A 15,108-nucleotide genomic window follows, 5' to 3' on the forward strand; every position below is an offset into this window, starting at 1 on the left:
ACTTACTTATAATATCAAATACTCCAGAAATATTGTGAAAATTACAAAAAAGCAGTATAGTAGTATATTACATCATTACATTTGAATAAGTACTGCAGTTGATACATCAGTGCTGATAGTTGATTAACTCTATGCAGAAGGAGGACTTTTGTTTCTTGGCATTATTCAGAAAAGATTTTACCTTGAAGAAACTTGTGAAAATAACATTTATAATAATACATAACACTGTTAACATTACATATAGGTGTAAGACGTAATAATTTAATTTAAGAGGTTGATCCAATGAACAGGTTTCTGAGACAACTCCTGTCAAATTTACAGCATGATGATGAGAACATTTACCAGACCTTTGATTGTTTTCTGAAAAATATCTAATTGAAGAAAACACAGTAAAACTAAAAGTAACAGTATTGGTATATTTAGGGAGTTTTCATTTCATCAATATCATATTTTGAGAAAATTGGATGAAATAAGTGAAGGGTGAATAACAAACAAGAGCTTGGCTTTTCGGAGGGACAATTCATAAAAAGATGAACATAGTTGAAATCTTTTGCCTTTCCTAGATTGATTTCATCTTTCATAACTTATTTTAAAAAGATAAAAGCAGAACAGAGGAGACTCAAAATGGGGGAGCCTGGAGTGAGACGAAGGGTGGGGGGTTAGTTTGTACAGGCGAAGAGGAAGGTGAGGAAGGGGTTTCTGACGGAAGATGGCGGCTGTGGAGACAAAGTGAGCATTGATCAGCACACAGGAGGAATGGAGGTGGAATGGAAGGCATTTTCCTGTGAATGCTGGGAGTCTCAGCCTAGCTCAGAGGCCTAGGTCAGCCTGCACCCTCAGACACACTCACATGTGTGTGTGAGAGAGAGGGGCACTGAGATGTGTGTGTGAGTGTCTGTGAAATTGTGTGTGTGTGTGTGTGGGTGTGTGTGTGTGTGTGTGTGTGTGTGTGTGTGTATGTGTGTGTGTGTGTGTGTGCGTGTGTGTGTGTTTTGTGTGTGTGTGGGGGGGGGGGGGGGGGGGGCGCACATATCCAATGACGAGAGGCATGCTGATCTTGCATTAGGTATTAGGATGAGCTGAAGAAAACCTGATTGGTTGAAGAAAAAAAATACAGAGCCACAATGCATGCCCATTTAAAAATGTATTCACATAACACACTCACATGTCCAGTAGAAAGCATGAATGCATGTAGCAAAGACACAGAGAGAGACAGAGACAGAGACAGACAGAGACAGAGGCAGAGACAGAGACAGAGACAGAGACAGAGACAGAGACAGAGACAGAGACAGAGACAGAGACAGAGACAGAGACAGAGGCAGAGACAGAAAAAGAGGAAATGGAGTTGGGGAACACTGGAGGCCATGGGTGTACCCCACTTCTATCTACTAATCAGCAGTATTATGTGTCCCCCGTACATCCACTCAATCACTAGCAGCTGGTGCTCCCTTTATGTGCTTTGATGCCCCCTGTGGAAACATAAGCTCCAATATTACACCCCCTCGCCCCCTCCAGAGCCCACTGAACAAGGACTTCCTCATAGTTCAAAGAGGCCTATACATGCAGTGCACACCCTGGCACAGAGGCTAACTGTGTCTGGATCTGTACGTAGGGTTAAGACTGAGTCTGTGGAAACAGTCAGAGTCAGCTTTGAGCATACTATTTCCCTCTTCTTTTAATCTTAAGCGTCCTTGGCGTTGTTTAATATTCTTCACATTTACATGATGTGTTTTAAGAAGGTGAGAAGGCTTGGTTTAGGTTTTCTGCATAGTACTACACTATTTCTGAAATGTAATTTCTATTGGACTAATAACTAGCAGATTTCAGAAACATTAAAAGCAACATATTTCAGAACAGGTATTAAATCAGAACAGCATTAAACAATGATCCACTTCTCAATCTTATGTGTGGTAGTACAGTATAAAACTGTTTTACAATGCAAAATACAAGGTGTAGATAATTGTATTTTTAACATGCTTTCATTTTGAATGTAAAAAACCTTATTTTAATGCATACTGACCTAATTCATGAATATTGAAAACAATTGTGAGGAACCATCAACCCAGTAGTACATGTAAGAAGGTGTCACACCATACTTGGTGAAAATCTATGTAATCAACCCTGGTTCAATGATTACAGCATATGTGTGTGAGCTAAAAAGCCAACCAAGCACTTGTAGCTTGCTACCTGGGACATGCTGGGGCATTTAGACTCGGACTGTTGCCTCTGCAGTCTGTAGTTTAGAGTTGAGCTGAGGGTGCCCCTCACAGACAGACTATGGACACTCCACACACACTGCCCTTGTTCCATTACAACTCGAACGGTAATACGCAAACTTGCCACATGGTGCCACTATAACTGCGTAATTACAACGTTTGGGGAAAGGTTCAGCCTAATTTCTTGTTTCGTGTTCAAACGTCCAATGTTGATTGATTGTTAAAGTTACCAGACATACAGACAGAAAGGCAGACAAAAAGACAGAAACACAGACAGACAGATAGATAGATAGATGTCTCTTCAACACATGAGCAAATTGGCAGTTAATGACGCTCGTAGCCTAGGTTGGGTGAATGTTTTCATTATTGCCATTCTTCATTCAAATTCTCTAACCATGGGAAGTTGCGCGTAGCGTTGACCACAGGCCAGACTCCAAACTAGTGCAAACTAGTGCACTCCAAACTAGTGGTGGCTTCCTAGAAATGTATGTTGTCTATATTAACTTTGCGACCTTTGAAGAACATCATGACATATTTTTGTTGATGCTGGTTTAGTCATGTACTGTGCCCTATACAATTTCATAGAGGAGTCAGAAAGTTCCTCGGGGATTTATGAGGCACTTAAACCTAACCAGCTTGCAGACTGTAGCCTTACCGGGCATAGGCCAAGCCTTCTGTTGACGTGCTTGAGGTGCCTAAAATATCCTGAAATAAATTTTCACTGCCAGTGTGTGGTGTTCATTATATAGCGCAGAAGTTAGCTATAGACATGTGGAATTACTACTTCATACCATGCGGTGTTACTGTCAAAACAGCTTGACATTCAGATCAATTGTTTCCCACCGTAACTTTGTCACTAATATTTATTTTGGCCCGCGCTAATGTATCCCTAAGTGCTCCATGCCCAGCGGGTCATCAATGTGTCATCGTGGCCAAGTTGGGATCATCGCGTCATTGGCAACAGAGCCGTCGCGTCCGCTTCTTGAAGCACATGGTTGATACACTGACACACCCCTCCCCTCCTCGTGTAAAGTCCCGTGACGACGCGGCGCGGCAGTTTACTTCGGGCAAAACTTCTATTCGTTGTTATTCACAGTTGGAGTGCCGGCGTAAAAACAGAAGAGGTTTTCCAAAATGCACTGTCTGAAGAACATACGTGCATCAAATACTGGCGTTTTCAAACTGCTGGTACAAAGTGCGTTGGTTCAGGCTCGGTGTGTGATCCCTCTTTCGCCCGTCGCACCGCCATTCAGCACCAGCGGCGCCTCAGCTCAATCGCGTCATCAGCCTAGCGTCTCCAACTCAGAGCAGGCACAGTTCCGGTGTGTACATTTCTTTTACCAAGAATGGGTCAATAGTTTCAAACAAAATTAAGAAGAATTGGTGGTGGCACTTTTGTCAAGCATGTTTACAGTATGTTATAATCTGTGTTATGAGAGGGCCCCATAGATGCCTCACTGAGGATCATTAAACCTTTCACTATAAGTCAAGTTAAAGTTCTCTATAATGTCATCCCAGCCGAAATTGCATGTCCTCAGGACCATGGTGTGACATACTGTATGCCACGAGAAACAACATAAAGTGCAAACAACATGTACATTGCAATTAGACCAGACATTTCTCAGTAATTGGACAGTATAGAAACAGACAACATAAGAAACAGCATAAAGTGCAAACAAAGTATAATGCAACTGGACATGACAATGTCAACATTTGTCATTGGACAGGATAGCAGATCAATTAAACAATTTCTGTGCGAAATATAGTTATATTGTTCCTAACATTTGTAAGTGCAAAAGAGGCATGTCATAAATATGCATTTGTGGTTTGAGTTTAAACAGAGTAAGATGGATGAATACATCGTAAGCAGAAAAACAGGGAGATGTACGTGTAAACTAGACTCATTTGTATCATGACTGTTTCATGATTAAGATAGATGGCAACTTTTCAAAAATCTTTAAGGGGAATGGGGTTTGGTGAAAAGACATCAGCATTGGTAATAAGAATAATACAATGTTTAGAAAAGCCAAATGTAAGGCAACATACATTGACAACAGCATCACATATCAGCACATAATGTTATTTCACAGAGGGTTGGGTGTTGTCCACCTATGTGATGGGTTCTGTTTCTGTGTTTTAGTAAAGGAGTGGTCTCTAGTCTTCAGGATCTGCTGTTTTACACCATCACCCAAGGAGAGGAAAAAATTCCTGTTTCTCGCTTCATCGCTGTAAGTCTTTCTCTCCGTGTTCGCTCTCGGCGGTGCTGATGCACAGTCCAGTCATATTTGGTATGCTTTGTTACATTCCTACCAAATGGATACTTATGGATACTAGATAATGGATAATAGATATCTACTTACGCATTGCTGTGCAGACAAGAACGTACAAGTCTAGCACGGTTAAACTATGCCAAACTGAGGATAGATAGAGCACTCAATACAGGTGCACACTGGACACTGTACATATGTATAAATGCACTACCACCAGTCAATACAGTCCTTTCCACAGACATCCGCAGAACTTCCCACAGCTTTACAGATTCTGTGTCTAGTTCCTAATTGTGTGAGGGCAAGTGTAAGGGGAGATTGTCTGACAAGAACCTAGAATGTTCAGGGGAATGTTCTTCACACAGTAAAACCTGTTTCAACTAGTCTGTGACGCAGTAGAGGAAGATGCCACTACAAACACATATGCACAGTCACATGGACATACACTCAAGGTATTTCTGTTGATGTGTGTAGGCCTCTAGACTTGTAATTCCACAGGGCAATTTTTAAGGCATGATCACAGTGTTTCTCAATACTTCATGCAGTAAATGCATCTTGTCTATCTTTAGTCTTAGTCTTTAGTTTAACGACTTAAATGAGTTTAGTTTAATTAGCTCTAGTTTAAATGCGTTTAGTTCTCATGTTTTCACATGAATAGAGGTAGCCATTGTGTGGAATTGTTATTTTGGACAAGAACTCCACTCTGTAGCTGTAAGCATGAGTAACTAACCAGTGGTACTAACCACTACCCACATTCATACAGACACAGAGATCCAAACGTATACACATAAACACACACAAACACACACACACACACACACACACACACACACACACGCACACGCGCACGCGCACGCGCACGCGCACGCACACGCACACGAACACGCACACACACACACACACACACACACACACACACGTTTTTTTTAAAGAATCGTATTTCATTGAACCGACCAAAGGGTTATGAAAGGACAACTCTGCACATCAACAGCTGCCCATCAAACTAATGTACAGCCTTACACGCCCACCCTGACACACATTCTGGCAGGTGAAAAACAGACACACGGCGACACACCTGAAACTATAGAATGGAAAACCTGCAAGAGACCCTAATAATAGCAGCAATAACAACAAGACAGCTAAGAAATGTCAGGGCACTTGTTCAAAAACATCTAAGCATGGGTTCTCAGTCCTGTTCCCAGTCTGCATGTTTGCTGTCTTTCCATGACTGCATTCTTCAGTGCCATTCGTGAGTAGCTGAGCATACCAGACTTAGCCAATCAAAAGCATTAAAAACAGGTTGACGTCAATCAGGCAGGCCTGGAGTAGGTGTAGAGAGAAGACCTATAGAGTTGTGTTGGCTGGGTGAAGCGCTGAGATCCGCAGGCAAAGATGCAAACTTAGTGATCGAATTCCAACTTTTTAGCCTCAGGGAAGTTCTGAGGCTGTAAAATAAGTGGTTTCTTCTTTCCTAACAAACTATGTTCAAAATGCATAATTGTCTCAACCACACAGTGTGTACTTCTGGGTAATCACATGTTTGTATGCAGAAGGCCAGTGATCAGACACGAGGGTGTGAAAATAGCTTGAGCCTCTAGCCTTTAGCAAACACCTGGTCGTCCAGAAATAGACAAATACATACAAACACATGCACACTCACACAGACACATACTGAGCTGTGCTGCTCGGATGACAGGCCTAGCATTCAGCCATTGAGGCAACGAGTCCCCATTTGCTAATAATCCCTCACATCACTGAACACAGTAGTCTATGGCTTAACCCCATACCAATACATAGACTTAGTGCTCAGACCTGCGACCTTTCCAGCCTCTGATTAGTTCATCACTTTTCCCCTTATCTGGAATACCTCTCATGGGAAACACTGGTGGCTCCTGTGTGATCTGAGAGTATTGTAGTGATAACTTTCAAAGTGGATTTGCACAACAAACTACAGAGAAAGTAATCATGGCAGTGGCAAATTTTACATATTTTCAGAGGGCTATATATACACAGAGTAATTTTGAAGTTGGGAAAGACGTTGGGATCAAGTGCTGGACAAGGTGCATGTGTGTGAGTGTGTTTGCGTTGGGGCACAGTGTGTAATGGGGCATGTCTTCTGCAGGCTGTGAGGAGCACGGGGTTGATGCCCTCTGACCCCAGACTGCGGGACTGCATGCGTCAGCTACAGCAGTCCATTCACGAGTCCACTGGGACGGTGATGATGGACCAGGAGCTTTTCAGGAAGTGAGTTTGCCCTTTAATAAATGTCTGTTCACGTCTTTGGCTAATCTCTAATGGTGCATCTCTAACGGATGACCTTAAATGAGTGTTAGAGAGTGCTGACCAGAGAGTCTGGAGTTTTACGACCATGACAGCTGTGTATGTCATGTGCTTATGCCTGCTTATCACCCATGGCTGTGAAGATCTTCTCAGACTTGCACATGGATATGCATACGGATACACAGTCATGCTCATTGCTCAAGTATGTTTGCTTTTATTAGAAACTTCTAGAAAGCTGCTGACAGTGTATGTAAGCACGGCTGTTTCTTTACATAGCCCATTCCATTCACTCTGTGCAATATAGGACTTGGTTACCAAGTGGGGCCTACCTCAATGCGTCACTACATTACTGTGTAACTACAGCACCGTATCACTGTTATTAGTCTCACCCTCTTATTATCCTACTTTTCACTAACTTCTTAGTCATACTGCTTGTGTCATTGTCCCTTCATTGTCTCTGTGTGTGTGTGTGTGTGTGTGTGTGTGTGTGTGTGTGTGTGTGTGTGTGTGTGTGTGTGTGTGTGTGTGTGTGTGTGTGTGTTCTCAGGTGCGTGGGCACCAACATTGTGCTTTTGACACAGGCCTTCAGGAAGAAGTTCATTATCCCTGACTTTGAGACGTTCGTCTCCCACATCAATGAAATCTATTACTCTGTACAGCGTCAGGATGGAGGACAGGTGAAATTCCCTGCACAAACACAAGCCATAAATTGACATGTATATGTGATTAACCATTTAAAATGGAGAGCTATGTCACCATATAGCCATACAGCACGCTCACTCACATTCACACCTTCACTGGTGTGTAGAAACAGTCTCTCTTACTTATGAATGTGCATGTGATGTGTTGGCAGGTGGCAGACTACATTCCACAGCTGGCTAAATTAAATCCGGAATCATGGGGGGTTTCCCTCTGCACAGTTGATGGCCAGAGGTAAGACTTTCAGATACTCACTTCCAGATTTGTGTCCAAATTAAAGTCTGCAGACTGCAGTGTAATGATAGCCCCCTGGCTCAGTTTTGGCTGCGATATGAGGAGGTTGGGTAAATGACCAGTGTCATTAACTGAGAGAGATCATCTGCTACATCTTCTGCCATCACCTTTCATCTTCCCTGAACCTCCAAACCCCAAAACCTGCTGACTCCAGAACAGATCCAGCCTCGACATGCCGTATCCGTTTCACCGTCAGCTGTTCTCTGTGATACTTGGCTCTCTGCTTCTGTCTGTCACAGATCAGTGGGGGGTACTCATTAGGACTAATTTGCTTGATTGAAAGAAGCATTCGAATGGAAACCCAGCAGTCCTCCATTCCTCTCTCCTCTGCCCTTCTTGCAGGCACTCAGTGGGGGACACGCGGGTGCCGTTCTGTCTGCAGTCATGTGTGAAGCCACTTGAGTATGCGGTGGCCGTGCATGAGGCGGGCAGTGAGGAGGTGCACAGATACGTTGGGAAAGAGCCCAGTGGACTCAAGTTCAACAAGCTTTCTCTGGATGAAGATGGTAAGATATTCATCCTCCACACCTCAAGCTGATATGAAGACACACACAGACTGACTCACTCTCTCTTACTCCTGATCCTAGAGTGCTTAGATTCACTCAGTCAGTCTGTGAGATCCATCTGTCACCACCCCAACCCCCCACCACCTCACCCCACGTCTATATATAATCTTTTTACTCACGCTCTACTCTCATGTCTTTACTACGTCTCTCCTCTTATCTCTAGGCAGTCTAGCTCTATGTTACTTGTACTAAGTACTCTTTCGCAAATCTTGCACAATACTGATGTGTAACTCACTGCAAAGGAACGGTCAGTACAAGTGTCAGAGTGTCAGTACAACAGATTCCAGAGGTGACAACGAGATGATTGATCTGTCTGGTCGTGGCCTTTTGGAAATGTTGGAAAGATCCTGAAGCGCCACTGTGAGAACAAGTGGTGTTGCAACACTGCAGTGTAATTCAAACAGCGTGTGATTTTGACATTGGGTCATTAAAAGCCTCTTATCACATGCACACCCTCATCTGTTGCCAGGAAAACTAGAAAACTAGGACACATATTCATATTGTAGGGCACATAAACAAACACCAACCAAAACACTATATATTCTTTTGATCAGCATAACGAAATTAGCAATGTATGTTTTATGTAATTAGCAGTACACCGTTGTAAGGTAATGGCATTAGGCATTATCCAGATGATTATTTCTGTCCAGCTGAATATTGTTTGCCATTCTCTCCTCATAGACAAGCCACATAACCCCATGGTGAATGCAGGAGCCATCGTTATCAGCTCACTTATTAAGGTAAGGAAGCTCTGGGACTCACACACTACAAAATATACAGAAAACTATATTGACCCCTTATGGACCAACACTGGAACTGTCCAGTGAACTAAAATATGCCTTCAGAAACAGGGTCAGCTTTGGTAACTTCAGGAGATTTTAACAAAGGCATGAGCAGCCTTATATGGAGGCATGGCAGTTTCTGTGCTGATCTATTAGACTGACTTTGGGTCCTTGCTTAATCGATGACGTGTGCTGACAATACTGGGTTCACAAAAAGTTAATATGAACAGGATCCCTCCCAAATACACAGACAAACAAACTCACTGAACATGTCTGTTTTCACACACCCTCTTGTTAATTCACTCTCACTAAAGACCAAGGGCCTAAGGCTTTCCTGCCGGACCACCTGTCAGAACACCTGTCTGACCTTTGCCTAAGCTACTCAAGCAACATTTCAGAACATTTTCTTGAAATCTTCAACCATCTTCCTTTAGGGCCTCTGGGAGTGTAATGCCTTGAATGCCTTAAGTGCCTTTGGCACAATAAGTGTCCGATCCATCATCGGGTCCATGATCCATTTTAAGTACATAATTACTGTTCTCTCCCTTGTATGTCGCTTTGGACAAAAGTGTCTGTTTAGTACATTTACTAAATGTAAATGTACTAAAAAGATTGTATTCCAATCAATTCATTTTATTATTTTGTAATTTTGTAATGCAGAAACATCTATTTGTATGTGATTTTTATAATTTTGGTCTGTAAAAGGTCAAAGCCCAAACACACATTCTAATAAGCAAACCCTCTCACATGCACAGGCCCTGGTGTGGACTGGACCATCAGTAACTATCTCTCTTCTATCAGTAACACGAGGACAGCTGCTAACAATAAAAAGTTATTTTTGTCTATAAAAGTGAATTATCTCTCGTCGTATAGCATTTATTTCTGTTGTGCTGAAAGGCAATTTGACTCACACACACACACACGCACACGCACACGCACACGCACACGCACACGCACACGCACACGCACACGCACACGCACACGCACACGCACACACACACACACACACACACACTCACACTCACACACACACACACACATACACACACACGCGCACACACAGAGCTACCTTGAAGTAGACAATGACTGCACATTTACTCTGAACTCAGATCAGTGTGTTGTTGTGTGACTCAGTGAGTTGTTGTCTGGAGATCAACACTGAAAAGCCTACACCTCTCTTTATTTCTTGTAGCCTGGAGCAAATAAAGCAGAGAAGTTTGACTATGTGAGTATCAGAAACTATGAGCATATTTCAAAATGTTTTAACAGAAATAAATACTGAATAGTTGCCATATCAAGTGTCATTCTAAATCCTAAGGATATAAATACATTGCAATATGAAAACAGAAATTCATGGACTACAGTACTAAGTAAGGAATTCTTCCAATGGATGTAGTACACAGGTGGTCTGGGGTTTTGATGTACAATCAATCTGTGTCTCTCAAGGTGTTGGAATATCTGAAGAGAATGGCAGGGCTGGAATATGTTGGCTTCAATAATGCTGTGTAAGTCCGCACTTTTCTCTCTTTCTCCCTCACACACACACACACACACACACACACACACACACACACACACACACACACACACACACACACACACACACACACACACACACACACACACACACACACACACACACACACACACACACACACACACACACACACACAGCTTCCCTACAGGTTGTAGAGTCTGGCATATAAATACCTGTAACCATTTGACTTCCTTACTACTGATATGGGCAGTGGAAAGCTGACACTTCTGAACTCTTCATTTTTACAGTTTTCAGTCCGAGAAGGAGACGGGTGACAGGAATTATGCTATTGGATATTACCTCGCAGAGAAAAAGGTTGGTTTTTTACTTTTACTTTTAAAACTTTACTTTTATCTTCAGGTATGCCTATTATTTTTGTCATGGTTTGGTTGTAATAACAATTTGGTCTGCGCCTTTTGTCTCCAGTGCTTCCCACAGAGATCTGATATGAGTGCCGCTCTGGACTTCTACTTCCAGGTAAACCCCAGCAGCTTGTTTCTGCAGACAGTATGTCAAGTCCTTCCATAACGGCCAGTCCTCTCCTGTAGGCTCACCTTTGTAAAGTCCTCTTTCTCTCCCCCATGTAGCTGTGCTCAATAGAGGTGACGTGTGAGTCAGGCAGTGTCATGGCTGCCACGTTGGCTAACGGAGGGATTTGTCCTATCACAGGCGAGCTTGTGCTGAGTGCAGAAGCTGTGAGGAACACACTGAGTCTCATGTACTCCTGTGGAATGTATGACTTCTCTGGACAGTTTGCCTTCCACGTGAGTCTGTCTTTCTCTCTAACACCCTCGGTCTCTCTCTCTCTCTCTGTATTACACACATACACTGCCCGCTATTCTTCATGTGAACATGACGAGATGTTATCTCCCAGGTGGGCTTACCTGCCAAGTCAGGTGTGTCAGGCGCCGTGCTCCTTGTGGTCCCCAACATCATGGGCATGATGTGCTGGTCTCCACCACTGGACAGAGTGGGCAACAGTGTGAGAGGAATCCACTTCTGCCAGGTACCACAGACAGACACATGCTCCTATGATAGTACACACACAGACACATGCTCCTATGATAGTACACACACAGACACATGCTACTGTGATAGTACACACACACACACATGCTCCTATGATAGTACCAACAGACACATGCTCCTGTGATAGTACACACACACACACACACACACACACACACACACACACACACACACACACACACACCACCATATGCTCCTGTGATAGTACACACACACACACACACACACACACACACACACACACCACCACATGCTCCTATGATAGTACACACAGACACATGCTCCTATGATAGTACCAACAGACACATGCTGTGATGGCACACACACACACACACACACACACACACACAGAGACACATGCTCCTGTGATAGTACACACACACACACCGCCAAATGCTCCTGTGATAGTACACACACAGACACACACACAGACACATGCTGCTGTGATAGTACACACAGAGACACATGCTGTGATGGCACACATACACAGACACATGCTCATGTGATAGTACACACAGACACATGCTCCTATGATAATACACAGACACATGCTCCTATGATAGTACACACAGACACATGCTCCTATGATAGTACACACACAGACACATGCTCCTGTGATATTACACACACAGACACATGCTGCTGTGATAGTACACACACAGACACATGCTGTGATGGCACACACACACACAGACTTATGCTGTGATGGCACACACACACATAGACACATGCTGCTATAATAGTACACACACACACACACATGCTCCTGTGATGGCAAACACACAAAACACATTTCATGAGGTTGCAGTACACTTTTGGCTAATGCATTTGCGTATACGTGTCTCAGGAACTGGTGGAACACTTTAACTTCCACAACTATGATAACCTGAAGCACTTCGTCAAGAAGCTAGACCCACGGAGACAGGCGGGCGAGGACAGGGTAAGGGCACGAGGCAGAAAAAAGAGAATGAGCATGTTTATGCAATTACTTTCTTTAACAGCTTTTATATCAATGCCAATATGTCAGATTTTACAAATTGTCAAATGAACATCTCTTGATATGGTAATGAAAAGGACAAAATTGTACATATGTGACAATATGATGATGTTTGATGATGTATCTCTCTCTCTCTAGAATAAATCTGTGGTTGACCTGATGTTTGCTGCCTATAGTGGAGATGTGTCAGCTCTCAGAAGGTATATCATACATATCATACCTAACATTTTAACTTTGTTGTGGGGTAATGTAATCAATCCATATTAACTCCACACACATTATTCTCTACCACAAAACTGAACTACAGTTCTAAACACAGAATACTATTAATTTAATCCATGACCTGCATTGAGATTTTAAAAAAATGGGCCAGTCATCTTTTCTCCATTTTAGTGATTTTAAGGATATCTACATATGATTCCGTTTGAGTGAATTAGTTATGGCGATAAATCATTCAAGCCTTCATTGTTCAACTGCGTAAATAATTTGAGTCCCTTTGCCTTTCTCCAAATCCCCATTCCCGCTGTCATCCGTCCATCCTGCAGGTTCGCACTGTCCTCTAAGGACATGGAGCTGAGTGATTATGATCGACGGACTGCACTCCACGTGTCTGCAGCTGAGGGTGAGCCGCTCTCCTCATCTCACCAGCCATTTCTCAATGATCCTCAATCTGCATCATCCAATCACTAATCCATTCTTATCCTACACATACTCATATCACATATACTCACAGAAGGAATACCTTATGGAAGGTCATTCCTCTAGTCACTCACTTGTTTATTAAGCCATCCATTCATACCCCGTCACAATCATGTCATTCCACTGTTATGACCGACTTGTTCTATAATATGTAGCTACAGCTGTTTATAAAAACAAGGGAAAAAACGCTCTCTTGCTGACACTGACAACACATGCTTAGTCAGGGTATGTTGTCTTCCTGCATCTCACATGTGACCTAACCTGCATTTGTGAAGGTCATGTGGAGGCCGTGCTCTTTCTAACTCAGATCTGCAAAGTCAACCCACTGGTGAAGGACAGGTGAGGGCGCATTCCATCCGTCGTCATCCCCTCATTTACTCACTCTCTCATTCTCTCGCTCTCACAACTGCAGTGACCTCTTCATTTAAACGCTGTCGTCTTCCTCTGTCCCCTCTTAGATGGGGAAACACTCCTCTGGACGACGCTCTCCAGTTCTCAAGGGAGGACGTGGTGAATATTCTCAAGGAGTACCAGGCGCTGTACACACAAACAGACATCTCCTGTCCCACAGAACCTGCACCGGGACCTGAGGAACAACAGAAGCTAGATGCTCTGAAAGGCCTGGTTTGACCGCAGGCAAGACCCCTCCTTCAGCTGTGACCTAACCAGGCACCTGCACACACTCTCTTATTGAAGAACTGGCTAGTTCTACCCTATGATGGGTGTAGAGGTGTTTTTTGGGGGATGCATCAATGCAGAAGAATATAGGTGATGTTTTCCAACATAACCGCTGTTCATGCCAGTTCATGGTGGCTGTAAGCAGTTAGATGTGAGACTGTCCTGTTAAACCATCATTTTGTTAAACTGCCATCCATCGAGTTGTGTACAGAGTGCCAAGATGTTTATATATTACGTACTGGTTCAGTCATGTATTTAAATGAGATGTATTTATTTATTTTTGTAAAATATCTCTGTTGTGTTGATCAGGTGTAAGTACTGTACATGTGTGGTGATTTACACAGGGAAATTGGTGTGAATGGTGGATAAACATTCAGGTTGTACATAGTGATTGAAGGCGGTATCAACACCTTCTGTTGGTCCCCCTTCGACAAGTTGAGATAAGCTGCAGCCAATAATAACACAGCTACCTCTTTGCCAGTTATTTTAGACTTCCTCTGTGAGTGCTGCTTGAAAAAATGAGTACAGGCAACAGATGGTTCCTTTATCATCTCTCTCAGCCCTAACCCCTTGCTCTTCAAGATGATTTTGAGACTTTGCTCAGAGATCTGTTAAAATAAAGCTAGTTGATGTCAGAAAGTTGCAACCCTGACAGTGTGGACACCCAGCGCTTTTTTGCAGTGAAGCCTTATTCCCTCTTACCCCAGTTGCTAGTTGAAAAGTTGACAATGTGTCAGGAAAGGACGTATGAAACTGTGAGGGAGACCCCATTTGTGGATAATTTACTGGTATCTTCACATACACATTCATCCATTAATTGTAGTTAAGTTGGTAGATCCAACTAAATTATACAAATTATGACTGGTTTACTCCGAGACCGGAAGTCATTAACCCCTGGACTGTGTGGTATGTACATAATATGTATTTATTTTAAGGTTTTTTTTTTTTTAGGTAAGAAAGTGTGCCAAATTGCCATAACGGGAATATCTGTGTGAATAAAAAGAAGTCCTGAACACAAATGTTCCATCTTTTATTTACTGTGGTGTAAATCTCGATGGACAGAC

The 15,108-nt window shown here is 42.9% G+C and overlaps 1 protein-coding gene across 1 annotated transcript; it reads left to right on the top strand.

Moving 5' to 3' along the window:
* The first annotated feature begins 3,249 nt into the window (after window positions 1–3,249).
* On the top strand, window positions 3,250–15,063 carry gls2a (glutaminase 2a (liver, mitochondrial)). Its single transcript, XM_080857231.1, has 18 exons — window positions 3,250–3,538; window positions 4,357–4,444; window positions 6,606–6,727; window positions 7,311–7,440; window positions 7,617–7,696; window positions 8,099–8,262; window positions 9,004–9,062; window positions 10,297–10,329; window positions 10,551–10,609; window positions 10,890–10,956; window positions 11,068–11,118; window positions 11,229–11,405; window positions 11,516–11,647; window positions 12,518–12,610; window positions 12,806–12,867; window positions 13,213–13,289; window positions 13,642–13,705; window positions 13,825–15,063. Exons 1-18 carry the CDS (start codon window positions 3,351–3,353, stop codon window positions 13,994–13,996), a joined length of 1,818 nt encoding a protein of 605 aa, XP_080713357.1. The 5' UTR covers window positions 3,250–3,350; the 3' UTR covers window positions 13,997–15,063.
* The last annotated feature ends 45 nt before the right edge of the window (window positions 15,064–15,108 follow it).

Source organism: Sprattus sprattus, assembly GCF_963457725.1.
Source record: "Sprattus sprattus genome assembly, chromosome: 18".
Classification (NCBI taxonomy): Eukaryota; Metazoa; Chordata; class Actinopteri; order Clupeiformes; family Clupeidae; genus Sprattus; species Sprattus sprattus.

Coding starts and splice junctions, on each gene's coding strand:
- gls2a (XM_080857231.1), top strand. CDS start 3,351: ATGCACTGTCTGAAGAACATACGTGCATCAAATACTGGCGTTTTCAAA. Junction 9,063..10,296: donor TTATCAGCTCACTTATTAAG/GTAAGGAAGCTC, acceptor TATTTCTTGTAG/CCTGGAGCAAATAAAGCAGA. Junction 13,706..13,824: donor AACCCACTGGTGAAGGACAG/GTGAGGGCGCAT, acceptor GTCCCCTCTTAG/ATGGGGAAACACTCCTCTGG.